General features: G+C 46.3%; 1 protein-coding gene and 1 pseudogene across 1 annotated transcript; one reads left to right on the top strand and one right to left on the bottom strand.

Moving 5' to 3' along the window:
- The window catches only part of LOC119353287, a 90,962-nt pseudogene extending 71,245 nt beyond the window's left edge, over positions 1-19,717 (bottom strand).
- A 1,338-nt stretch (positions 19,718-21,055) lies between these two features.
- On the top strand, positions 21,056-25,979 carry LOC119275439 (10 kDa chaperonin 1, chloroplastic-like). Its single transcript, XM_037556287.1, has 6 exons — positions 21,056-21,374; positions 21,495-21,545; positions 22,228-22,293; positions 22,373-22,420; positions 25,492-25,521; positions 25,633-25,979. The coding sequence occupies exons 1-6, from the start codon at positions 21,216-21,218 to the stop codon at positions 25,699-25,701; spliced, it is 423 nt and encodes a 140-aa protein (XP_037412184.1). The 5' UTR covers positions 21,056-21,215; the 3' UTR covers positions 25,702-25,979.
- Positions 25,980-27,591: the final 1,612 nt, after the last annotated feature.

Below are 27,591 nucleotides of genomic sequence, written 5' to 3'. Positions count from 1 at the left end.
ATATATAAAGGTAATGCAAAAAATGGCAAAAGCTATGCATTGGTCATTAAAATAGCTGCGATCAAAGCAGAGCGATACAAGTAATGTGATAAACAAAAAGTTGGACTATTTAACATGTCTGCTCCAGGGGCAAGCTGCGGAATAGTATGCGGAACAGGTATACTACTCGTGATAGAGACCACCTGGGATTTCCGTAATGCGGCATGGCTCGTCTACTTCTCTGGTTCTTGCATCGTTTTGTGCGGCAGTTGCACTGCCGAACAGGCCTTCCGAAGAGTAGAGTCCTGAAAGTAAGACAAAAGTAAAAAATCAGCAGCCCCTGGTGCGGTTTAAAAGCCGTGTTTTGGGCGTGCCGTGATGGTGCCCCTCCCCCTATGCCCATGGTATTTCCAGAGCGTAGTTATGGACGCGAAGTACTAGCATCGCCTTTTTGCGAGGGTTGGGGTTGGGGCCGCATTGCTACGCCTGCTCGGGACGTGCCAGGCGGTCTTGTTGTAGGTTACTCTGGGCGTGCTTGACGGTGTCCGGACGTTTAATGGCCGGACTGGGGAACTGCCTGGAGAGGCTGCTTTGTACTTCCGCTGCAAGGGCCGCTGTGTGCTCCTCCGTTCGGAGGGAGCGTTCGATGTTTCCATTGACCGTATACTCCTTGAGGGCCTGGCATCTTGAGCTTAAGATATGCATAGTGCGGGACCGCATTGAACTTGGCGAATGCGGTTCGCCCGAGCAGTGCATGATAACCACTACGGAACGGGACTATGTTGAAGATTAACTCCTCGCTTTGGAAATTATCCAGAGATCCGAAGACCACTTCAAGTGTGACTGAGCCTGTGCAGCTGGCCTCTACACCTGGTATTACGCCTTTGAAGGTCGTTTTGGTGGGCTTAATCCTCGAGGGATCTATGCCCATTTTTCGCACTGTATCCTGGTAAAGCAGGTTCAGGCTACTGCCGATGTCCATAAGGACTCTGGTGAGATGAAATCCATCAATAATTGGGTCGAGAACCAATGCGGCGAATCCGCCATGACAGATGCTAGTGGGATGGTCTCTTCGATCAAAGGTGATCGGGCAGGAGGACCATGGGTTGAACTTTGGGGCGACTGGCTCTACCGCGTATACGTCCCTTAACGCGCGCTTCCGCTCCCTTTTGGGGACGTGGGTGGCGTATATCATGTTCACCGTCCGCACTTGTGGGGGAAAACCCTTCTGTCCATTGTTGTTCGGCGGCCGGGGCTCCTCGTCGTCATCGCTATGCAACCCCTTGTCTTTGTTGTTGGCGCTTAATCTGCCTGCCTGCTTGAACACCCAACAGTCCCTGTTGGTGTGATTGGCCGGCTTTTCGGGGGTGCCATGTATTTGGCACAAGCGGTCGAGTATCCGGTCCAAGCTGGACGGGCCCCTAGGATTCCTTTTGAATGACTTTTTCCGCTGACCGGATTTAGAGCCTCTGAATCCGGCATTAACTGCCGTATCCTTAGCATTGTCGCCGTTGATGCGGCGCTTCTGCTGGTTGCGACGCGACCTGCCACTAATGTCCCTGGTGTCCGAACGACCAGGGTTCTTGGTCATATTTTTGCTACGAGCAAGCCAGATGTCTTCTCCCGCGCAAAAGCGGGTCATGAGTGCCGTGAGTGCTGCCATAGATTTCGGCTTCTCCTGTCCTAGGTGCCGGGCAAGCCACTCATCACGGATATTATGCTTGAAGGCTGCTAAGGCCTCTGCGTCCGGACAGTCGAGTATTTGATTTTTCTTTGTTAGGAACCGTGTCCAGAATTGCCTGGCCGATTCGTCTGGCTGCTGAATTACGTGGCTTAGGTCGTCAGCGTCTGGGGGTCGCACATAAGTGCCCTAGAAATTGTCGAGGAATGCGGCTTCCAGGTCCTCCCAACAGCTGATTGACCCTGTTGGCAGGCTGTTAAGCCACTGCCGGGCTGGTCCTTTAAGCTTGAGTGGGAGGTATTTGATGGCGTGGAAATCATCGCCGCGGGCCATGTGGATATGAAGGAGATAATCATCGATCCATACCGCGGGATCTGTTGAGCCATCATATGATTCGATGTTTACGGGTTTGAAACCCTCGGGGATTTGATGATCCATTATTTCGTCTGTGAAGCACAATGGGTGTGTGGCCCCTCTGTACTGGGCTATATCATGACATAGCTCCAATGAGCTTTGTCTACTGAGTTCGGCCCTGCCGAAGTTGTGGCTGGCGTGATGGTTACCGTCTCGAGCCGTGGGGCGCCCACGCGATCCGTAGATCGATCTTGTTTGCCTTGCCTTGTCCTCCAACATGTCGCGCAAGTCCGGCGCATATTCCCGTGCCTTGGTATGGGGTGCGGCTTGGGTGGAGGGCCATGAGGCCTCTCTGTCGCGGCCACGAGGTGGCCTGTCGGCCGCGTCGAGTGCTTCCTCCTCTAATCGGGGTAGCAACCTGCACTTTGGGTAGCACTTGGAGGGGCGTTAGGGTTTATGCTCTTCGGCCGCAAGGACTTCAGTCCATCTATCGACTAGCCGATCTTGATCAGCTTTAAGCTGTTGTTGTTTTTTCTTGAGGCTTCTTGCCGTGGCCATAAGCCTGCGTTGAAAACGCTCTTGTTCGACGGGATCCTCTGGCACGACGAATTCGTCGTCGTCGAGGCTTGCCTCGTCTTCGGAGGGAGGCATACAATTATCGTCCTCGGCCTCTCTGTCGGCCGCTCTCTCATGAGGGCTGGTTTCTCCATCCTCATGTGCTAAATCTTGCTCGGGGGGATGTTCTTCGGCGCTTTCTTGGGTATTATTATCCCCCGTGCTGGAATCGTCGTTTTTGTGTTGGTGGGATTTTTAGCGGCGTCGCTGACGCCGGCTCTTTTGCTGTTTCTTGGAGGGGTCATCCTCCGCTATTCCATCGCCCTCTCCCTCTTTTGGGGTGTCCACCATGTATATGTCATATGACGAGGTGGCTTTCCAGGGCCTAGCAGGCGCTGGTTCTTCATCATCTCCTTCATCGGCGTCCATACCGTCGATGTCTTCGGAGTCGAAGTTGAGCATGTCGGTTAAATCGTCGACAGTGGCTACCAAGTGGGTGGTGGGTGGGTTTTGAATTTCTTCATCGTCCATACCCCAACCTTGCTGACCGTAGTCCGGCCAGGGCTCTCCAGACAAAGAGAGAGATTTCAGTGATTTCAGGATATCGCCGAAGGGCGAGTGCTGAAAGACGTCCGCGGCCGTGAACTCCATGATCGGCGCCCAATCGGTTTCGCTCGGCAGGGGCGCGGAGGGTTCAGAGTCTGGAGAAGAATCCGGCTCCATGGAGTCATGAGTCTTGCAGAGTACGGGGCTGGTGTTTGGCTCAACCTTCGTTGGGATCGCAGCCCCCGAGGTGGCCTCCAAACTAGGGGTCGGAGCCGATGCGGGTGCGGCCTCCAGGGCACTGTTCGGCGGCAGAGCTAGATCATGCTCATCGTGACAGTGCGGCGCGCTCGGCAGTGGTTCGAATCCGTCGAAGATCAAGTCCCCGCGGATGTCGGCCGTGTAGTTTAAACTTCTGAATCTGACCTGACGGCCAAGGGCGTAGCTTTTGATCTGCTCTAGATGGCCAAGTGAATCGGCCCGCAGTGCAAAGCCGCCAAAGACGAAGATCTGTCCGGGGAGGAAGGTCTCACCCTGGACTGTATCGCCATTGATGATCGTAGGAGCCATCGGGCCTGACGGCGACGGCATAGAGGAACTCTCAATGAAAGCACCAATGTCGGTGCCAAAACCGGCGGATCTCGGGTAGGGGGTCCCGAACTGTGCGTCTAGGCCGGATGGTAACAGGAGGCAGGGGACACGAAGTCTTACCCAGGTTTGGGCCCTCTCGAGGGAGGTAAAACCCTATGTCCTGCTTGATTAATATTGATGATATGGGTATTAGAAGAGTTGATCTACCACGAGATCAGAGAGGCTAAACCCTAGAAGCTAGCCTATGGTATGATTGTTGATGTGTATGTTGTCCTACGGACTAGAACCCTCCGGTTTATATAGACACCGGAGAGGGTTAGGGTTACATAGAGTCGGTTACAATGGTAGAAGATCTGAACATTCGTATCGCCAAGCTTGCCTTCCACGCCAAGGAAAGTCCCTTCCGGACACGGGACGGAGTCTTCAATCTTGCATCTTCATAGTCCAGGAGTCCGGCTTGAAAGTATAGTTCGGGTATCCGAACACCCCCTAATCCAGGACTCCCTCACAACCCATCACCGTCCAACAAGCCTACGATGGAATTACTCATGCACGGCGGTGAGCATCATGAAATTGGTGATGGTGGAAGGTTGATGATGACGATGGCGACGGATTCCCCTCTCCGGAGCCCCAAATGGACTCCAGATCAACCCCCTCCCCCCAAGAGAGATTAGGGCTTGGCGGCGGCTTCGTGTCGTAAAACGCGATGAATCCTTCTCTCTCATTTTTTCTCCCCGGACGTGAATATATAGATTTGGAGTTGGCGTCGATGGAGCCTCAGGGGGCCCACGAGACAGGGGGCGCGCCCCCACCCTCGTGGACAGGGTGTGGGCTCCCTGGTGTTGATTCTTTCGCCAGTATTTTTTATTAATTCCAAAAATATTCTCTATTGATTTTCAGGTCATTCCGAGAACTTTTATTTCTGCAGAAAAATAACACCATGGCAAATTCTGCTGAAAACAACGTCAGTCCGGATTAGTTCTATTCAAATCATGCAAGTTAGAGTCCAAAATAAGGGCAAAAGTGTTTGGAAAAGTAGATACGTTGGAGACGTATCAGCCGCCCCCCGCACACGTGGATTAAAAAAGGACGGCCTCCCGATGCTTCCACTGGCTGATGCATGTGCCCGATGTTAGTGGTCACTATTAATATGAGCGCGTTCGGTCATTGGGCGGTCACCATCTGGAACAGCGGCAGACACCGAGGGGCCGCGTGGCGCGTCCGGTTCGTGTCTGCGTGGATGCATTTTAGGCCCAAATTTGAGCCTAAAATGGGTCGGCGCGGTCATGAAGCAGACAAGTTTTGGGTTTGGGTCCACACGTTGACCCAACGTTTTGGTACACAACGACCCAAACAGACTTGGGCGGACGAAGTGTCTCATCTGGTTGGAGTTGCTCTTTATGTTTATGCTGAAAGAAACATCCTATACCCCAAAGTTGATGAACTTATTGATCTGTTGACAGGCCACTCGAATGAAACACTCATTCGGGCATCTCCAACAGCAACCCGTAAAAAACCACCCGCATCCGTCCGCAGACACGAGGGGACCAGTCCGCGGACATGGATGCGGGAGGCAGCCGTCCAACGCTAGCCGCATACATTTTCACAACAGCTCAAATCAACCGGATGAAATTCGTGCAAACAAGTCCCGATTTCATATAAACATGGCCTGCATTGATATAAACATACTAGATTTCATATAAACATGACGGATTTCATTACAAATACATCAAACCGGTCCTAGGCAGGCTCTGGAGTATAATTAATACCTAATCTAAATGATCGTTGGTGTCTGATATGTCTTCAAAGTATCTATAATTATGAAGTATTCATGCCATGTTTACAACAATTTTATATGGTTTGGGTGAAATTTTATATGATTTAAATGGTACTAACCCAGACTGACGTTGTTTTTAGCAGAACTACCTTGGTGTTGTTTTTTATGCAGAAATAAAAGTTCTTGGAATGGGCTGAAACTTTTCGACGATTTTTTTGAGAGACCCTTGAAGCTTCCTGGGAGGACCAGAAGAGGCACGAGGTGCCCGCTGTCGATGTCTCGCGTGTGTCACCGGTATCCTTCTTGAAGGTGAACCCTAGCGCGGCCACCTTCTTTGCGGTGACGGTGTTGAACATGGAGGAGACGACGCGGTTGATGAACCAGCTCTTCTGGCAATCGTTGATGCCGATGACCTGCCTCTAGTAATCCGCCACCTTGGGGAGGCCGTAGCACTCGTAGATGTAGACGAGGTTGAGGATGTCCTTTAGGAAGCACGAGCTGCTCAAGCCGACACGGGCCGAGAGGAAGGCAGGAAGGGCGAGCCGATGCGCGAGTCCTTTCGATGGACTAGGCCACCTTCGTGACGTCGGTGCTGATGGCCTCGCACAATGCGGAGATGGCGCTCACCGAGGGGATGCGCTGCGCGAGGAAGGCATTGGCGGCGAGCTTGAACAGATCGGCCGACCAGAGGTTGGTGGTGATGATGCGGTCCTCGGGCCCCCTGTGAGCGTATACGTCCTTGAGGACCTTCCCGGCAGCCTGCCCCGTCGGGCTTCTCCCGGTCACCGATGAGGAAGAGTGTAGCGACCCGACCCGAATGGATCAAGTCTACTGTGCTCGGGTGTCATCCCTGGATCAGTAATGCTGACACCACACAGTACATCGAAGGATTTATAGCAGAGTGGCAATCACACACTTATTACATCGTTGTCTCAAAGAGAACTTATTACAATAAAAATGGCTTAAGGCCATCTAGTGTCGATAACAGCGGAAGACTTGGAAGATAAATGGGTCCATCAACTCCAACGGCATCACTGAGTATAGAACCATGACCTAAAGGCACCTTACTCGTCGTCTGAAAAGTCTGCAACATGAGAAGTTGCAGCCCGAAAACGGGTCAGCACATGGAATATGCTGGCAAAGCAACACATAGAGAGTAATGGAATGAAACAGCTATACTATATGCATATATGGCTGGTGGAAAGCTCTATGGTTACAGTTTTGCGTAAAGCTAGTTTTTCCCTACTGCAAAGGAAGAAATTTATTTAACTATCATGGTGGTTATGAAACATTGAGAATGGTTGACAGCATTCTCAATCCCAATTAAGTGAACAATTAAAACCCAACAACATTAATTAGAAGTAACATGTTGAGATTCACATGATATTCAAGTACTAGATACTCAAGTTGTCCATAACCGGGGACACGGCTAATCATGATTAGTTTATACACTCTGCAGAGGTTTGCGCACTTTTCCCCACAAGACTCGATCGCCTCCGTTGGATTTCTCGCACTACATGGTGTTTGAGAAACGGATGACCGAGACATAGTCTTTCAGAAGCGCTAGCACCTTACGATCGGGTAGACCGTACCACCTACAACCCCTACATCTGCTAGTCTACCACTGTAAGAGTTCGCACAACTTAGTCAACTATGCCAGAGCCCATAATGGCTTGTGGCTGCACACGGAAGTTTCTAGCATGAAAGATCTTATGATCCCTTTGAGCCTGGGTGGCGGTCCAAAATAAAACAGGCAAGTCCTGATAGACATCAGGTGCCTCAATCCACCCAGATGTGTGTTTAAGTTGCCACCTTAGATAAACCATTAATTAACAATACTCACATCTGTCATGGATATCACTCACCCAATCCACGTCTACTAGCATAGCATGGCATAATAAGCAAACGTAGAAGTAACTCCCAAAGGTTTCATAATAAACAGGTAATAGGTACTACCTCATCTACTTCCCATCCCACAATTTAATTAGATCCTAATCATGCAATGTGAGAGGATTGATCTAATGCAATAAAACATGGGTTGTAGAAAAGGTATGATCAAATTGTTACTTGCCTTGCTGATGATTCGCGAGACCTAGGGATTCGAAGTAACAGGCGGCGCAATCCGGGTGATCTATCACAGACAAACAACAAGCACACAATAAGTACTCATCTAATGCACAGGTAAAACTCGAACAAGAGAACGAACCAGAAGGTTCAACTTAAGAACTCCGGTTGCAAAGAAAGAACGAATCGAACAAAGAAACGGAAAACAAACGGCGGAAGAAAACAACTCGGTTCTAGCAAGTTGAAACTAGGTCAAATTTTACCGGGGCAAAAACTTGTTTAAGTTGATTAGACGGAACGGCGGTTTCGAAACGAAACTCCAGGCGCTTGAATCACCTGATTCCGATAAATGAGCGAGAAGATAAACTAGAACGAAGATCGGATCTGAGATCGCGATCGCGGAATAAATCCGACGAAAGAAAAGAGACGAACGGTTAAACGAACGGACGTTCGTTAACCTAGAAGAATCTGGTGATCACGTTCGTTAGGACGAACGGTCCGGCGAATGGTCCAAAGGCAACTAAATCGGAAAAGAAAATGAATCCGATCTAGGGTTTCGAAAGAAAACCGAAACAAAAACCGATCTAGAAAACCGGAACGGTTTAGAGAAGAACCGGAAAGAAAACGAATCGGAAGAGAAGAAAAGAATCGGAACGATTAGAAGAAAACGATCCGAGGAAAAGAGACGCGAGGCAACCTCCGGCGAGGTCTCCGGCGAGGGCTCCGGCGGCGGCGTTGGGAGGCGGCGGCGTGGGCGAGGTGCGGCGGCGGCGCTAGGGCACAAGGGCGGCGGTGCGGGTGTGGGGTGGCGCGGCGGCGGTGTAGGGCGCGGGGTGGGGTGCGGTGGAGGGCTTGGGTTTTGATTTGATGAGTTTAGACGGGGGGTGTTGGGGTATTTATATAGGTGAGGGGAGAGATTACTTGGGGTAGGGGACAAGAAATAGAGTAGGAAAAGGAAAATGAAACAAAGGAAAGAGGGCTAGCCTAGAGTCCTTCTAGGACTCGGCTAAGAGGCAAGAGGCGGCGGCTGCCTCGCCTGGCTTTGGCGCTGGCGCACGTGCGGCTGGGGGCTGGGGGCTGGGGCGGTGGCCGGCTGGCTGGGCCTTTGGCCCGGCTGGCCTGCGGGATTTTTTTTAAACGGTTTCGCGCGCAGAAAAACACAGAAAAGAAAATCTAAATGGGCTCCAAAAATTCTAAAGTAAATTTTCCCCGACTCCTAAAATGAGCCGAACAAAATGAACTTTACTCCGGACCTAAAATGCAATTTTTGAAAACACGCATTTTTCCCTATCCAAATAAAACGCAAACAAAACTCCGGCAAAACCAAAATTGATCTATTTATTAAATCTTCATTTTTTTTCCTAAATTTGGGAAAGTCATATTATTCCCTCTCTCATATATTTTGACACCGGAAAAATTATTGAAGATGAAATAAATAAATCAAATGATCCTCTTTTCAAATTCGAGAAAACTCTCAAATATGAAAATAACGAAATCTCCAACTCTCTCCGAAGGTCCTTGAGTTGCGTGAAATTTCTAGGATCGGGCAAAATGCAAGAAAATATGATATGCATGATGATTTAATGTATAACATTCCAAATTGAAAATTTGGGATGTTACAAACCTACCCCCCTTAAGATGAATCTCGCCCTCGAGATTCGGGTTGGCTAGAAAATAGGTGAGGGTGGTCCTTAAGAAAATCTTCTTCTCTCTCCCAGGTGGCTTCATCCTCAGAATGGTGGTTCCACTTAACTTTGCAAAACTTGATAACCTTGCTGCGGGTAACTCTGCTGGCAAACTCGAGAATCTTGACTGGTTTCTCCTCATACGTTAAGTCATCCTTCAACTGAATTGCTTCGAGTGGCACGGTATCTCTTAGCGGTACCTCCGCCATCTCGGCATGACATTTCTTCAGCTGAGAAACATGGAATACATCATGAACTCCTGACAGCTCCTCTGGTAATTCCAACTTATAAGCGACTTCTCCCATACGTTGCAAGATCTTGTACGGTCCAACGAAACGCGGTGCTAATTTTCTCTTAACTCCAAAGCGCTTAACTCCTCAAAGTGGGGATACTCGAAGATAAACTCTGTCTCCTGTTTCGTAAACTATCTCCTTGCGTTTAGGATCTGCGTAGCTCTTCTGCCTGGTCTGGGCTACCTTGAGCCTATCGCGAATCAACTTAACTTTCCGTTCAGACTCCTTAATCAAATCTGGTCCAAAGAATTGACGGTCTCCAACTTCGTCCCATGACAACGGTGTCCTGCACCTCCTTCCGTATAAAGCTTCGAAAGGTGCCATCTTCAAACTGGTTTGGTAACTTTTGTTATAAGAAAACTCCGCATACGACAAGTTATCGTCCCAACTAGATCCATAATCTAGTGCGCAAGCTCTCAGCATATCTTCCAAAATCTGATTGACTCTCTCGGTCTGTCCATCTGTCTGCGGATGGAAAGCTGTGCTGAACTCTAGTCTGGTTCCTAAAGTCTCATGCAACTGATTCCAAAACTTTTAGGTAAATTGAGTTCCTCTATCTGATACGATACTCCTCGGAACTCCATGCAAAAAAATGATCCTAGTCATGTATATCTTCGCCAACTTAGCACTGGTGTAAGTGGTCTTAACTGGAATAAAATGTGCTACCTTCGTCAAACGATCAACTACTACCCATATCGAGTCATAGCCTGCTTTCGTCTTGGGTAGTCCTGTGATAAAATCCATGCCTATCTTATCCCACTTCCATTCAGGTATCGGCAATGGTTGTAACAATCCTGCTGGCTTCTGATGCTCTGCCTTTACTCTCTGACATACGTCACAAACTGCTACATATGCTGCAATATCCTTCTTCATTCTGGTCCACCAGAATGTTTCCTTTAAATCCAAATACATCTTGGTATTCCCTGGGTGAATCAAATACGGCGAATCATGTGCCTCTTGCAAAATCAACTTCCTGATCTCCGGGTCGTTGGGCACATAAACACGGTCCTCAAACCATAAGGTATCGTGCTCATCCTCACGAAATCCCTTTGCTTTTCCTTCGCTCAATTTCTCTTTTATAGCAGCAATCTCCTTGTCAGATTTCTGAGCTTCTCTGATCTTATCCATCAATGTTGACTGAATCTCCAATGCTGCTACATAGCCTCTCGGAACTATTTCCAAACATAGCTCACGAAGGTTTTCTGGTAACTCCTTTGGTACTTCTCCCGTCACTAGAGTGTTGACATGGCTCTTACGGCTCAATGCATCAGCTACTACATTAGCTTTTCCGGGATGGTAATGAAATCTCATGTCATAATCCTTGGTCTGATCTGGCAAAATCAATATTGGTGAGGTGACCAAACGTTTCTTCAACTCCTGGAAACTAGCCTCACACTCCTCAGTCCAATTGAACTTAGTATCCTTCTTCAACAACTCCGTCATAGGCTTTGCAATCTTTGAAAAGTTCTCAATGAATCTCCGGTAGTATCCTGCGAGTCCAAGAAAACTCCGGATCTCTCAAACCGTTGTTGGTGCTTCCCATTCGGTTACGGTCTCAACCTTTGTGGGGTCAACTGCTATACCTTCTCCAGATATAACGTGTCCGAGGAATCCAACTTCCTTTAACCAAAACTCGCATTTGCTGAATTTGGCGTATAACTGATGTTCCCTTAGTTTCTCCAAAACCAAACGCAAATGTTCCTTATGCTCCTCTTCATTCTTTGAATAAACCAGGATGTCATCAATGAACACTACGACGAACTTGTCCAAAAACTCCATAAACACTTTGTTCATCAGGTTCATAAAATAGGCAGGTGCGTTAGTCAATCCAAATGACATAACGGTATACTCATACAGTCCATATCTCGTGGTGAATGTTGTCTTAGGTATGTCCTGCTCCCGAATCTTCAATTGATGGTACCCTGATCGCAAATCGATCTTGGAAAACACTTTAGCTCCTTGCAACCGATCAAACAGATCGTTGATCATTGGCAGTGGGTACTTGTTCTTGATGGTTACTTCATTCAATCCCCGATAATCTACAACCATCCTTAATGATCCATCCTTCTTTTCCACTAGAAGTATGGGTGATCCCCAAGGCGAAGAACTTGGGTGAATGTAACCTTTATCCAATAACTCCTTAATCTGGTTCTTAATTTCCACCAAATCCTTTGCTGGCATCCGGTACGGTTGCTTCGATATTGGGCCTGTACCTGGTAATAACTCAATCAAAAACTCAATGTCTCTATCCGGTGGCATGCCTGGTAATTCCTCAGGAAATACATCAGGAAAATCCTTTACCACTGGTACCTCTTCTTGGACAACTCCTGTTAGGCAGTTTACTTGTGTCCTGTTTGGCACATGCCGGGATACATACTTGATCCTTCTTCCTTCTGGTGTGGTAAGCAAAATTGACTTACTAGCACAATCGATGTTTCCTCCATACATCGACAACCAATCCATGCCTAATATCACATCCAATCCTTGAGATTCCAATACTATTAGGTCTGAGGGAAACACATAGTTACCAATCCTTAATAGTAACCGATCACACCATCGTCTAGCCATGAACTCCGCTCCTGGTGAGCTTACTAACATGGGTGACCTAAGGTCTTTGGTTGGCAGGTTATATTTATCCACAAATCCCCTTGATATGTATGAATGCGATGCACCCGTGTCAAAAAGAACAAGTGCGGTAAATGACTTAACCAAAAACTTACCGATTACTGCATCGGGTTGATCTTCAACCTCCTCCACATTAACGTGGTTCACCTGTCCCCTATTGAAAGGGTTCGGCTTTTTCCCAGAGCTTCCATTGCCATTTCCATTCTGGCCTTCAGGACATTCATTAGCATAATGCCCTGGCTTCGAACACTTATAGCAAGTGACGTGGCTCAGGTCCTTCTTGGCTGGGGTGGATGGGGTGGTCCGGTTCTGGCCGTTGCTTCCTCCATTCCCATTACCATTCTTGTGGCCATTATGGTTGTGCGAGCTACCACCTCCATGGGTGTGCTGAAACTGAAATCCCGGTTTAGGGGCAAACGGGGCTTCTGCTGGGCTCCAGAGTTATACTTCCCCTGTCCATACTTCCTCTTACGGTTTTCAATCTGCTGTTGCTTCCCTTCAATCATGACGACACGATCTACCAACTCCTGGTAGTTGTTGAAACTCGCTACCATCAACTGCATGCTTAGTTCATCATTCAATCCTTCCCGAAACTTCTCCTGCTTAGCTGCATCAGTAGCAACGTCATCTGGGGCATAACGTGCTAACTTGCTAAAGTCATCAACGTACTGGCCAACTGTCCTTCTTCCTTGGCGTAAGTTGCGAAACTCACGCTTCTTCAGGGCCATAGCTCCTGCTGAAACATGGGCAGTGCGGAAAGCTTGCTGAAACTGATCCCATGTGACAGTGTCAATTGGGTAAGTGGCTGTGAAATTCTCCCACCATGCTGTCGCGGGTTCGTCAAGCTGGTGAGCGGCAAACTTCACTTTCTCACCATCCGTGCATCCTGCGGTGGTCAACTCCCTTCCTATCTTGCGGAGCCAATCGTCTGCTACTATTGGCTCGGTGCTACTGGAAAACACCGGCGGATTCAGCCTAAGAAAACGGGCTAAGTGGTCAACAGGTGGTGGTGGTGGTGGGTTGTTGTTGTTGTTCTGCTGGTTCTGGACTAACATCTGCATCAATTGATTCTGCTGCTGGATCAACTGAGTGAGCTCCGGTGGGAATCCATTGTCACGTCTCGGAGGCATCTGAGGGTTTAGAAAAGACGAGAATTGAGAATAGAGTGAGGTCTAAAGGGAAAACACTACCCATATGCACATGAGCAAATGCACATAAAATCACTTCAATCAATCAAACAAGGGCTTACAAACGATCTAAAACTATCGCAAAAAGTGCTCGAACTATAATGTTTACATGGGGGAATGCTACTACTATCTGGTGGTCATCTAGAAATTTGAACCGGTGGAAGACTCCATGATATCTGCTCCAGCTTCGTCTTCAAAGTCGGGTTCACTTGGATCCGAATCGGTGTTGTCGATGATGATGTAGTTGTCCGGACATGCGACGTACTCGTCCTCCTCCTTGGATGCTAACTTCCTCTTGAGTTCTTCAATCTCCTGCTTAAGATCGTTATTGTGTCTTGCTAGAGCTACGATCTCGTCCATGTAGTCCTTGCGTGTAGCCTTCAGTTCTCCTTCTAACTCGATGATCCTTGCCTTTGCATTCTTCAACTCTATCATATCATTGCACATCTGGTTCTTGTGGCGTCGAATGTGCTGGTTTAACTCCTGGATGAAAGATGCAATGGATTTATCCTTCTTGGTGCTGACTAACTCCCATTGTTCATCTCGGCGTCCGCAAATCTGATAGATAGTGTCCTTGAGGTCTTCATGATAAACTTCTCCAATGCGTCCTATGGTGATATGGGCTGCCATGCTCCTTCCCAGACTCCAGGTTGGTGCATTGAAAACACTATCTATGGGCTTCGTGATTGGCGCGAATGTTCTTCCCGGAACGTGAGCTTGAATCTTCCAGCGCTCCTCTTCAGGCAGAGTGGCGTTGAAGGTTCCCGTGAAGCTTGGTAATCCAATGTTCAGGTACTTGGTGACTTCCTTCAAGTGAAATCCAAAAGGTGTGCCTTCATCCGGTTGAGCGTACTTAATCTTCACGTTCGTCATCCTAAAAGGGTAGAAAAGATGAGGAGTTAGAAAATGAGAAGAGAATAGTGATCTATGGCTTTAACTTAGTGGTCGTGTCCTACAGCCAGTGTGTGCTCTGATACCATCTCTGTAGCGACCTGACCCGAATGGATCAAGTCTACTGTGCTCGGGTGTCATCCCTGGATCAGTAATGCTGACACCACACAGTACATCAAACGATTTATAGCAGAGTGGCAATCACACACTTATTACATCGTTGTCTCAAAGAGAACTTATTACAATAAAAATGGCTTAAGGCCATCTAGTGTCCATAACAGTGGAAGACTTGGAAGATAAATGGGTCCATCAACTCCAACGGCATCACTGAGTATAGAACCACGACCTAAACGCACCTTACTCGTCGTTTGAAAAGTCTGCAACATGAGAAGTTGCAGCCCGAAAACGGGTCAGCACATGGAATATGCTGGCAAAGCAACACATAGAGAGTAATGGAATGAAACAGCTATACTATATGCATATATGGCTGGTGGAAAGCTCTATGGTTACAGTTTTGCGTAAAGCCAGTTTTTCCCTACTGCAAAGGAATAAATTTATTTAACTATCATGGTGGTTGTGAAACATTGAGAATGGTTGACAGCATTCTCAATCCCAATTAAGTGAACAATTAAAACCCAACAACATTAATTAGAAGTAACATGTTGAGATTCACATGATATTCAAGTACTAGATACTCAAGTTGTCCATAACCGGGGACACGGCTAATCATGATTAGTTTATACACTCTGCAGAGGTTTGCGCACTTTTCCCCACAAGACTCGATTGCCTCCGTTGGATTTCTCGCACTACATGGTGTTTGAGAAACGGATGACCGAGACATAGTCTTTCAGAAGCGCTAGCACCTTACGATCAGGTAGACCGTACCACCTACAACCCCTACATCTGCTAGTCTACCACTGTAAGAGTTCGCACAACTTAGTCAACTATGCCAGAGCCCATAATGGCTTGTGGCTGCACACGAAAGTTTCTAGCATGAAAGATCTTATGATCCCTTTGAGCCTGGGTGGCGGTCCAAAATAAAATAGGCAAGTCCTGATAGACATCTGGTGCCTCAATCCACCCAGATGTGTGTTTAAGTTGCCACCTTAGATAAACCATTAATTAACAATACTCACATCTGTCATGGATATCACTCACCCAATCCACGTTTACTAGCATAGCATGGCATAATAAGCAAACGTAGAAGTAACTCCCAAAGGTTTCATAATAAACAGGTAATAGGTACTACCTCATCTACTTCCCATCCCACAATTTAATTAGATCCTAATCATGCAATGTGAGAGGATTGATCTAATGCAATAAAACATGGGTTGTAGAAAAGGTATGATCAAAGTGTTACTTGCCTTGCTTATGATTCGCGAGACCTAGGGATTCGATGTAACAGGCGGCGCAATCCGGGTGATCTATCACAGACAAACAACAAGCACATAATATGTACTCATCTAATGCACAGGTAAAACTCGAACAAGAGAACGAACCAGAAGGTTCAATTTAAGAACTCCGGTTGCAAAGAAAGAACGAACCGAACAAAGAAACGGAAAACAAACGGCGGAAGAAAACAACTCGGTTCTAGCAAGTTGAAACTAGGTCAAATTTTACCGGGGCAAAAACTTGTTTAAGTTGATTAGACGGAACGGTGGTTTCGAAACGAAACTCCAGGCGTTTGAATCACCTGATTCCGATAAACGAGCGAGAAGATAAACTAGAACGAAGATCGGATCTGAGATCACGATCGCGGAATAAATCCGACGAAAGAAAAGAGACGAACGGTTAAACGAACGGACGTTCGTTAACCTAGAAGAATCCGCTGATCACGTTCATTAGGACGAACGGTCCAAAGGCAACTAAATCGGAAAAGAAAACGAATCCGATCTAGGGTTTCGGAAGAAAACCGAAACAAAAACCGATCTAGAAAACCGGAACGGTTTAGAGAAGAACCGGAAAGAAAACGAATCGGAAGAGAAGAAAAGAATCGGAACGATTAGAAGAAAACGATCCGAGGAAAAGAGACGCGGGGCAACCTCCGGCGAGGGCTCCGGCGGCGGCGTTGGGAGGCGGCGGCGTGGGCGAGGTGCGGCGGCGGCGCTAGGGCACAAGGGCGGCGGCGTGGGTGTGGGGTGGCGCGGCGGCGGTGTAGGGCGCGGGGTGGGGTGCGGTGGAGGGCTTGGGGTTTGATTTGATGAGTTTAGAGGGGGGGGGGTGTTGGGGTATTTATATAGGTGAGGGGAGAGATTACTTGGGGCAGGGGACAAGAAATAGAGTAGGAAAAGGAAAACGAAACAAAGGAAAGAGGGCTAGCCTAGAGTCCTTCTAGGACTCGGCTAAGAGGCAAGAGGCGGCGGCTGCCTCGCCTGGCGCTGGCGCTGGCGCACGCGCGGCTGGGGGCTGGGGCGGTGGCCGGCTGGCTGGGCCTTTGGCCTGGCTGGCCTGCGAGATTTTTTTAAACGGTTTCGCGCGCAGAAAAACACAGAAAAGAAAATCTAAACGGGCTCCAAAAATTCTAAAGTAAATTTTCCCCGACTCCTAAAATGAGCCGAACAAAATGAACTTTACTCCGGACCTAAAATGCAATTTTTAAAAACACGCATTTTTCCCTATCCAAATAAAACGCAAGCAAAACTCCGGCAAAACCAAAATTGATCTATTTATTAAATCTTCATTTTTTTTCCTAAATTTGGGAAAGTCATATTATTCCCTCTCTCATATATTTTGACACCGGAAAAATTATTGAAGATGAAATAAATAAATCAAATGATCCTCTTTTCAAATTCGAGAAAACTCTCAAATATGAAAATAACGAAATCTCCAACTCTCTCCGAAGGTCCTTGAGTTGCGTGAAATTTCTAGGATCGGGCAAAATGCAAGAAAATATGATATGCATGATGATTTAATGTATAACATTCCAAATTGAAAATTTGGTATGTTACAAAGAGGTGGAGCGCGTATAGATCCTACACTGCGGTACTCTCAGCGAGGAACTCCGGGCTGGACAGGACGCCACGGCCAGTGTGGGCGAGGATCTTCTCGATGGCCTTGGCGGTCTTGACGGGCACGATGAACTTCTTGACCATGATCTTGTTGGAGTGGGAGATGTGGCTGATCATGCGTGCGGCGCTCACCCAACAGGTGAGATCATTGGCCTTGCCGGTGCCGAGGCCGCGACTTTTGGTGGGAGGGGGGAGGGGTGTTGGTGGAGACGGAGACGAAATCCGCCTCGCCTACGTCGGTGCTGAAGAATAGGTTGCGGCCGCGGCACTGCTTGACGATGTCGTCCAGTCTGGTCCGCCTCGCCGATGTTGTGCTGCACTCCGGTGATGAAGAAAAGGTTGCGGTCGCGACACTACTTGGCGATGTCATGAAGGCCGGGGGCGTAGATGGGGAGCCTGTCACTATTGCAGCCGGCAATTTGTGCTTTGGAGATGTGTATTAAACCGATGTTTACGAGAGAAATTATAGGAGGCGTGGGACGAAGAGTTGGACTACAATTATTAGTTGGACTACACTAAGACTATCCACAGTGGGAGTAATATAGATGATAACATCACACATCTTTAGACAAAACAGATGATGTGATGAGTAATTAATGAGGAAAGAAAAGTATGTGGTAACATCGCTAGTTACTGTATCACACATATCAAGACAAAATAAATCTATAACCTAATAAAAGAAGTGTTGCATAACAATACACATATGTTACTCCCCACTAGAGAGGTAGTAACATAGACTAATAACATATGCATGTTACTAGTCTAACTTACCCATTGTGACTAGTCTAAAAGGCCACGTTGAGAGGGGACTTCCACGTACCGGGAAAGACCAAGATGAACAGAAGGAACAAAAAACGAAGTGGACACAACACGCAAACGTTATTTATTCAAGTGTAGCTTGATTTTTTTGCGTGAGAAGTGTAGGTTGCTTACTAATGTATGTCTGGACTTTTCTGCGAAAATTACGCGACGGTGAAAGATTAGGGCAAGCACCCAGGAGCGAACCCATCGCTGAAGGGAACCGCCAGTTGGGCCAGGTCACGCACGCGGAAAACACCAGCCTGTTCCCTGTTTTTTTTCACCTTTTTTGCTTTCTTTTTTAATTGTGTTCATACTTTAAAATATTTTAAATATATATATCACAAAAAATAATCTTCAAAAAATTTTTGAAAAATGTTGAACAAGTACTTGAAAAATATTGAACAAGTATATGAAAAAATGTTATTTCAAAAAAATGTTGATCATGTATAATTTTTTTGAAAAATGTTGAAAAAATATTTAAAAAATGTTGATTATGTATATAAAAATATTGAAAAAGTATTTGAGAACATGTTGAACAAGTATTTGAAAAATGTTGAACAAGTATATAAGAATGTAGAATGAGAAACAAAAAAATCAAAGAAAAATAGAAAGACAAAAAATAAACAAAATAATCCAAAGAAAAAAATATTGATTGTGTATTGAAAAAAATGTTAATCTTCTATTTGAAAAATGTTAGTTAAGCATTTGAAAATGTGTATAGGAAAAATGTTGATCACATATTAGAAAAATGTTAAATTTCTATTGAAAAAGTGTTAAACTTGTATTAGAACATTGTTGTTGACATATACAAAAAATGTATAATGAAAACCAAAAGCCCAAGAAAACCAAAGAAATGAAAAATGAAAAAGAAACAAAATAAAACAAAAAAACTGAAGAAACAAGTGCAAGAAAAGGAAAAAATAGAAACAAAAAAAGTGGAGAAAACTGAATAAAACAGAAAAAATGGAGAAGAGAAAAAAAACAAATGAAATAGAAACCGAAGAAAACATAAGAAATGGAGAAAATGAAAGAAAGAACAAATCAGTAAAAATGTAGAATGAAATGAAGAATAAACAATGAAAAAAAGGAAAACAAAAACCCTGGAAAAAGAAATAAAAAACCGACTTTTTTCCCTATAATTAGATTGCACCCTGGTACTAAACGTGAATGCCTCAATACACACCATCGGGTAGGGATGGGCATATAAACCGATGACCGAAGTACCGAACCGAACTAACCGTGACCGAACCCGAAGGCACCGAAACCGAATTCTTTAGTCATAAATTCGGTCAGCCAATTTGGAAAACCGAACTTCCTTAGGTCAATTTGGGAGTACGTATTGAGTAACCGAATACACCGAAGTACCGAAGAAATCGATCGACTCTTGAGAAACCCACGTAGCAACAGCCCACACAGCCCAACTACTGGGCCTGGAGAACGATAAATCTTTCTCGCAATCCATGTAGCACCGCAATTCCGCATCGGCACCTCGACCCACGAGGCCACGACCATAACCTAGCCGCCGCTCGCTACTCTCTCCACCGCCGCCCCCTACCTTCTACTTCTACACATCCCCGCGGCCGACGGCGTGCTCCACATCCACCTCTTGGCCTCTCCACCCCGCTGACGACAGCGGTACCGCTGCTCGTGAAGATGGAAGATGACCGGCGAGGCGCCGACCATCTCCTCAATTGAAGCCCGATGTGCAGATTCGAGATGTATGTGACGGACGGTGGAAAGACGAGAGTGGGGAGCCGCACGGTCTCACAGATTTGGGGATCTGATTTTCAAGAGCAGGGGCAGATATGGATGAGGTAACGGAGGCGGCGCATGAATTGCTGCTTGTAATTAGAGTGTATTTTTCCTATAATCGATATTCGGCGATGTCATATGTGCTGGCCGCCTGGATCTCTGTTGCTTGCACAATTTTTTTTTTGTCAGTTGTGCTCGAGACTGATTCTGTTTTGTTTTTGAGCCAAATCTCAAGTCTGGCGCTTATCGGTCATAACCGAGACCGGAACCGAAGTCTACAATACCGAAACTCTCGGTTAGTATTTTTCTAGGAAACCGTTCGGTCAACAAAATTTGAAAATTGAATCTTTAGACAACCCAAGCACCGAACCGATCGGTTCGGGGGAACCGAATGCCAGGGGAGCTCTGCAGGCGCCTGATGGCGTTACCGGCGCTCGCAAGCGACGCCTAGTGGGCCGGCCCACCAACTGACTCAATAAGGAAACGCGAAAAAAAAGGAACTAATCAAAATATGGCATCGTTGGGATTCAAACCCAACACCTCAACATCCGAGGCCTAACGCAATAACGACTAGACCATCCTAACTCTTGTATACTACAAGAAAACTGCCCAATGTATAATCAATATAAATTACTTTGAAAAGGTAAATTTGAAAATAAGATCATTCATTTTAGAAAAGTTCATTGAATTTTAAAAATATTTCATTGATTTTGGAAAAAAAGTAATTATTTTTGAAAAAAAGTTCATCGATTTTGGAAAGAGTTCATTGAATTTTAAAAGAGTTTATGAACTATGAAAAGAGTTCAATGATTGTGAAAAAAGTTCATCAATTTTAAAAAAATCGTTCAAATTAGCAATTGAAAAAAGTAAAAAGAATAAAAAACCAAACAAAACCATTCCAAAGAAAAAACAAAAAAGGAAAAAGAATAAAAAAGAACAAGACCGTTCAGATTAAAAAAAGAAAGACGAAAAAAGAAATAGAAAAAAAGGACGTAAGTAGAAAAGGTGAAGAAGCTGTAGCTGAGCAACTTAGACTAGACGGTGGGGTGGTTAGTGCATCACGCTAATCATCGTGAGGACCCCGGATTGCAGAAACAGTGATAACCGGCGCCTGCAGCTTAAATAGGATTGCCATCGGGACCGGGGAGACCCAGTTCGAATCCTGGTGCTACAACCGGGCCATGAATTTGATCTTTTTCAGCACAAGGGCCGTGAATCTGATAGGAACGATACTTAACACGACGGCCCGTTAAACCTCGGCGGAACCGTCGAGAAGAAACAACCCATCCGTTGCCGTCTTCCTCCTGCGAAAGGAAAGCAGATAAGAGGAACCTCTCCCCCATCTCCCCGCTGAGCGAAGCAACCGAGCAAAACCCTCCCCTTCCCCCCCTAGAACCTTCCGGGCGCATCCACCAGCATCCTCCTCCCAATGGCCCCCTCCCTCCTCGCCGCCGCCGCCTCCGCCTCCGCCTCGCCCTTCCTCCTCCACGGCGCCGCCGGAAGCGCCAGCCGCAGGCCGGTCGCCCCCGGTCGCCGCGCCGCATCCTCCGTGCGCGTGCACGCCGCCATCAAGTGCGACCCTTCCAAGGTGAACGCCGCCGCGCCGCCGTGGAGTCGCGTCTGCTCAACTAATCATTTACCTTTCTGGTAGGATCTGTGGTTCAGAGGTCTGACCCTCTGCTGATTCTCCTGGTCTTCGTTTTGTCAGGTGGAGCCGCAGTCCGACCGGGTGCTCGTCCGTCTCGAGACTATCCCAGAGGTCTCTCCGCTGCGAACCAGTGTCTTTTGGTTTGCCGAATTTACTTTGTTTATTTGTTTGTTCTCATTGGTTGCTTGCTGGTTGGTGGTGTGTATTTCCCACCTGCAGTGCTTCTAGATTTCTAGTCGAATGAATCCTTCCAACTATAGCGCTGCATACTGGTGAACAAATGACACCGAAATTGTAAAAAAAAAGCTGTCATAAGTGGTCACGCTTTGAGATAGTGAAACGCTAAATTTGGGCTCCAGCTATATCCTTCACAATTTGTAGTGTTTCCCCACTTCTGAACTTGTTTCAATTCAGTTAAGCTGGAACTTGGATCGTATATGCACGGAGCTTATAGAAAAATACATAACCTTGTGGTGATACGACCATCGAGCCCTATACCCTTGGGATAGTAAGAAATAATAATCGGGTGTTTCGTAATGCTTATACGTACGTGTAAGTAGTTGGACATGCTGTGGATCCAGTAGGCTGGAAAATTCCATTTCTTAGAGAGTAGCACTAAATCAGTATCACTGTTTGTCTACTTGTATAGAAGCAATATTTTCTTTGCCTAGGCTATATCACTGCATATTTTGGTGATTTAACGTGCTTTCTATTTTATGTTACGAGTAAAGTTTATAGGAGATTTTTTTTCCACGTCTGGCTGATTGTTTTAAGGGAACTGTTTGAACTGCAGAAATCTGCTGGGGGAGTCCTGCTACCAAAATCTGCTGTTAAATTCGAGAGATATTTGATGGGCGAGGTAACATTTTAGGTCACTATAAGCTTCTGCTGTAGTAACTTTATCAGGTTACACTCACAATCTTTCTCTGTTGAGGCAGATTTTATCGGTCGGTGTTGATGTTAGTGAAGTTGAAGCTGGAAAGAAGGTGAGCGGATTTTTTTTCTCTCAAGGGCCTCCTTTTAATGCCTGTCCAAGCTTTTCACAAACAAAGGAGCACCGAATGCTTGCACACGAAGCAAGTGTATGCTTTGCACGTTGGTCCTTGTGCTGTTAATATAGCATCCATGTAATCTTCCTGCAGTGCTGCTTCTTTTGGATTCTGGAATTATGTTAATGAAAATTGGGAGTTGGGATGTTAGTGTTGCATAAAACGAATGGTGGTTATTTTCAGTTTGGGTTGCTTGCTTTTGCCTGTATTTACCAACACAAGTTATAGATGTGACAACACACTTCATCTATAAGAAAATGCGCTCCATGTCTAGATACTGCCCTTTAGTGGCTAAAAAGTGAGCTAGTGGCCATTGCTGGGCTAGCATAACCATGTTGAAATATAAACAAGGCTTGTTGTCTGAAAAAAGCGCTCATGGTAACCTGCAAGGCGCAACCACCAAGCAATCACACTATATTTTTATGTTCAACACCATATACCGTGAAGAATAGTTGCCTCAAATTAGCTGAAAATGACCTCCATGATCAGTGAAGCCTTCTCAAAGCTTCCTACATGAGAAATTCGCTTTCCTTTTATTGACTTGGTGGTGTATGCATATCTTTCTTTAGTTACGCAACTAGCACATGCAAGGTTTGCCTATATTATAGGACAAGGTGTGTTGAGCCTTCTAGGAAAGAAACTGACATGCATATTTTTTGTGTGTGCATTGAACAGGGATGCTTTGAATGCCAAATGTGTTTATGTTTTCTGATCAATGTCATGTTAAACTAAGTATGGTTTTGGAGAAATACAGCAGTGCATGTTGTTCTTTTTTGCTGTTTTTATCCTCCTGTGAGATGATATGAAAACAGTATGCTGCATATATCTGATAACACCTCTGCTTGGTTGTTCAATTTTCTGTCTGTTAGTTTATTATTATGTACTCCCTCCGTTCCTAAATATCTGTCTTTCTAGAGATTTCAACAAGTGACTACATACGGAGCAAAATGAGTGAATCTACACTCTAAAGTATGTCCATATACATCCGTATGTGGTAGTGCATTTGAAATCTCTAAAAAGACAAATATTTAGGAACGGAGGGAGTATCTGCAATGCTTCCTGCTCTCACACTTGCCACACGTTACTTACAAGGACCGATCTAGCGAGTGGCCGGCTGCTCGCTAGTCGTCCCGAGCGGCCGGTCTAAAACAGACAATTTTAATCCCTAATCCATAAAAGGTAATAAATTGTCCCTTCCAATTGATAAAATAATTCTAATTAGAAAAAGTACCACGTACTAAAAAAATACTACAAAGGCAAACATGTGAACAGATATGAACGCATTTATTTTGGGTTTTCAAAATTTTAAAAAGTCATAACTTTTAGATCGCGCTTCGGAATTAAGATCCGTTTTCACCGTTGGAACATTCGTGACGTGCTCTTCAAAAGTAGATCCTATATGTGGATGTTTCGACGAACTAGTCTTCCTGCCAACTAAATATCAATATGTGTGCAACTAGACTACATGCCGCGCCAACTAAGCATATGTGTATGTCAATAGTCCTTCTGCCAACTAAACATCAAATGTGCGTGCAACTAGACAAAATTACAAGCCAACTGTGCCAATAGTCCTGCCAACTAAACATCAATGTGTGTGCAACTAGATAAAATTACAAGTCAACTGAGCATATGTGTGTGCCAAATAGTCCTGCCAACTAAACATCAATGCGTGTGCAACTAGACAAAATTACAAACCAACTGAGCATATGTGTGTGCCAAAAATAGTCCTGCCAACTAAATATCAATGTGTGTGCAAGTAGACTACATTGTTGCGCCAACTGAGCATATGGGTGTTCCAATAGTCCTCCCAACTAAACATCAATATGTGTGCAACTAGACAATATTGCCGAGCCAACTGAGCATATATGTGTAACTAGTCCTGCCAAATAAATATCAATGTGTGTGCAACTAGACTACATTGCCGCGTCAAATTGCGCATATGTGTGTGCAACTAGTGTCCTGCCAATTAAACATCAATATATGTGCAACTAGACTAAATTACAAGCCAAACTGAGCATATATGTGTGCAACTAGTTTTTCTGCCAACTAAATATCAATGTATGTGTAACTAGACTATATTACAAGCCAACAAAACTTTAGTGACACCGTGACCAAAGCAACGGCAACACTCCAACTTGTGCTCGTCTTGTTAGACTCAACATGAATGCCCTGAGCAAAGAGCAAAAATAGCGGCACACGGAAGAACTCCATTCCTAGCAATCTTCTTCTTTTTCTTGCTCCAGACTGGACAAGATCCTCCACCCGCGCTTCCTCCTCCTGTCCTCTCCCGGCTAGAGCAAGCTCCCGGCTAGAGCAAGCTCGTAGCAGCAGCTGCATACACAAAACAACGATGAGATCTCTATCAAATCTTCTATTCAATCGAGAAGATGGTACATGCTTGGGCTAGTGACATGCCGCCTGTTGCTTGAGCCGGCTAGGCTGGGCGTCCTACCGGTGGAGGAGCTAGCGGCGGGAAGGCCCTCACGAGCAGCGCTCACGGGGGGGTCCTTGGGGGAGCCGAGGCGGGGGAGCAGATGGCCGTGACCGTCGTCATGTGCCTTGGGGAAGGAGCGGCGGAGGGAGCATAAGAGCTCGGAGGGCAGGATGGAGGAGGGGGAGGAGGCGAGCACCTAGTCCACGACGGCACCGACAGCCTTGGGCGAGACGACGTGGAAGAAGCTCTCCGGAGCGGCGAGCGCTATGGCTGGACGGAACGAATGGATAAGAACAGATGGGTTTCGTCGAGCGGCGTCGGATCGGGAAACCGCCCCGACAAGGTACCACCTGACCAACGCGCGGGACGATAGGAGCGAGATCGTGCGGCCAGGAGCCGGCCGCTCGACTCGTCTGAATAGTACGCGTGCACTTTTTAGAATTTAGCTACTTACAATTTTCTTCTATCAGCTTCGATGGCTAACATAGGTGTTTCATGTATATATTCCTTTATACTAATATTAGTATTTAGCACCTGCGATTTTCTGAGCATGTTCTGCTTGTGATTGGTGCAGGTTCTCTTCTCTGACATAAACGCTTACGAGGTAAACTAGTGTCTCCCGTGTAACTGAATGTTTTTTGTGGGTTTGTCATGGCGGCAACGCCTCCTGGTTCATTGTTATGTGACTGTTCATTGTGTTGATCCATTCCTACAGGTGGACCTGGGAACAGAAGAGAAGCACTGCTTCTGCCGGGAGTCGGATCTCTTGGCTGTCGTCGCATGAGCCTACTCTTAAATTCTAGTGTGGTGCACACATGCTCCAAATGCCTTATCTCAGTTGCGCAAGCTTTTGCTAGCTTGAACTCTTTCTTTTGATGATCATGGGTTGAGTGATTGATGAGTTTTAGATACAGGTGCTTCATTTGTTGCCAAAAGACCGGGGGCGCGGTGATTTAGTTTTACTCATACCCACGTGCATTTTCCCTCTAGTAATGGTACCCTGAAACCCTGACCTTAATGCAAAACGATATTTGGAATGTGAGACGAGATGCGTTGCTGGTACGTAATACCTTGGCATGTGAGTGTGAGACCCCGTGCCATGGCTGCACATGAAGCCTTTTTCCTAGCTAAGCTAGCTTGCCATGCTAATTGGCTCATGGATTGACTTGTGACTTGCTAGCCAGATCCGGAAGTTCAGTGGGCTGAGGCATCATCATGGGCACATGACCGTGTGCAGTCCAGATGTGCTCACGATCTCGTCTGACCTAAGGACTGGAATGTTTGGTTAGCTTTAGGCATGTCACAAGTCAATTCACGCAGTAGAAACCACCCGGCCAGAAAACATGGCAGGCATAACCCGGATGAGCCAAACTTCTGCGCAAAATCAAATTACAGCGTCTCAAACGACAGCAAGTGGCAAAAAATTTAAATCATAGTGTTCCAAACGTGGTCTCACATACATCATAGTTTGTTGCAGCTACTTCAGCATCCTATGGAGTATGGATGTGGCTGGTGACCTTGGCACGTTGAACAGCTGAACTGCAGAGGACGAACTGACCAAGCCTTAACTCACCGCAACAAATAGCAGTGACAAATACAGGGAGGCAGGCCTGCCCTAGACTCTTTGGGATGCACATACTGTAAGGGTTTGTTGCATGGGAAAGTCCAGTTCGTGTTCGAATCCGGGCACATGCCCAGCCACCGTTTCACCACATGTTGCACCCGGGGCGCGGAATCCATCGGCGCGCGCATGTAACCATTTGACTCGGCCGAATAGTTTAGCCAAGTGTTCCGTTTAATCTATTGAGCCAAGTACTACGCCCACCACCAAAGCCTGCGGATTTCAGAGGCGGTGCACATGTTTCTGCCTGATTTGATGAACTGGCTGTAGATCTTGCTGGGGAATTATGCCGAGGGCGCACGCTGTTATCATCAATTCGGCATTCCTTCATTTGCGGATCTTACGCGTACATAGGTCAAATGATTAGCTCATTTTAGCTAGTTGAATTGGTTTCAACCAATGAGGCCGGTGATTGAAAAGTGAATACAGTCTTCCTTGATTAAGAAGCATAAGTAACCCCAACAAAAAAAGAGAGAAGCATGGGTAAGTAACATACTGTGGAGAAAGTGGTCAATGATGGGCATGGGCATGGCATATGCATATCCGGCAACAGGAGATCAAGTTCATTGAAACGGTGTGTGGCCCATCTAATTGACCTGCAGCCTGTTTAGTCAGTTTCCTAGTTTTTCCAGTGTGCTTGCTGACATTGGGTTTACTTGCTGCTGATTTGCATAATAAAACTCAAGCCTTTGGATGAACTGACGCCGGTCAGTTGTCTGGTACTCCAGTGATAACTGGCTGATGTGAAGTACCTCGATCGAGGAGATCAAATCGTAGAGATATGTAAATAGAGGTGTGAGTAACAGGTAACAAGTTTTTTTTGAGGCAAGTAACAGGCAACAAACGGTTAACAACATTAAAAAAACGATAAAGTACTATTACTACAGAGCATAGTATTAGAACTAGCGAACAATGGCTTGGCCCATGCCTACCAGGGTTCAATTGCCATAATGGACCCATGCGCGGGAGTTTTCCTATTTTTTCCCCCGAGGATCAAGGTAGGTGTATGATGAAGTAGTGCCCATATTCTAAAGGGTTCGGGTAAGCCAGGAG

Source organism: Triticum dicoccoides, chromosome 1A (genome assembly GCF_002162155.2).
Source record: "Triticum dicoccoides isolate Atlit2015 ecotype Zavitan chromosome 1A, WEW_v2.0, whole genome shotgun sequence".
NCBI lineage: Eukaryota > Viridiplantae > Streptophyta > Magnoliopsida > Poales > Poaceae > Triticum > Triticum dicoccoides.
The sequence above is the reverse complement of the archived record's forward strand: the minus strand, read 5'-3'. Positions and strand labels throughout refer to the sequence as shown.

Excerpts from the sequence above, each read along its gene's own strand:
- LOC119275439 (XM_037556287.1), top strand. The coding sequence starts at position 21,216 with ATGGCCCCCTCCCTCCTCGCCGCCGCCGCCTCCGCCTCCGCCTCGCCC. Across the intron at positions 21,546-22,227 it reads GTCTCGAGACTATCCCAGAG|AAATCTGCTGGGGGAGTCCT; the intron begins GTCTCTCCGCTG and ends TTTGAACTGCAG. Across the intron at positions 22,294-22,372 it reads AGAGATATTTGATGGGCGAG|ATTTTATCGGTCGGTGTTGA; the intron begins GTAACATTTTAG and ends CTGTTGAGGCAG.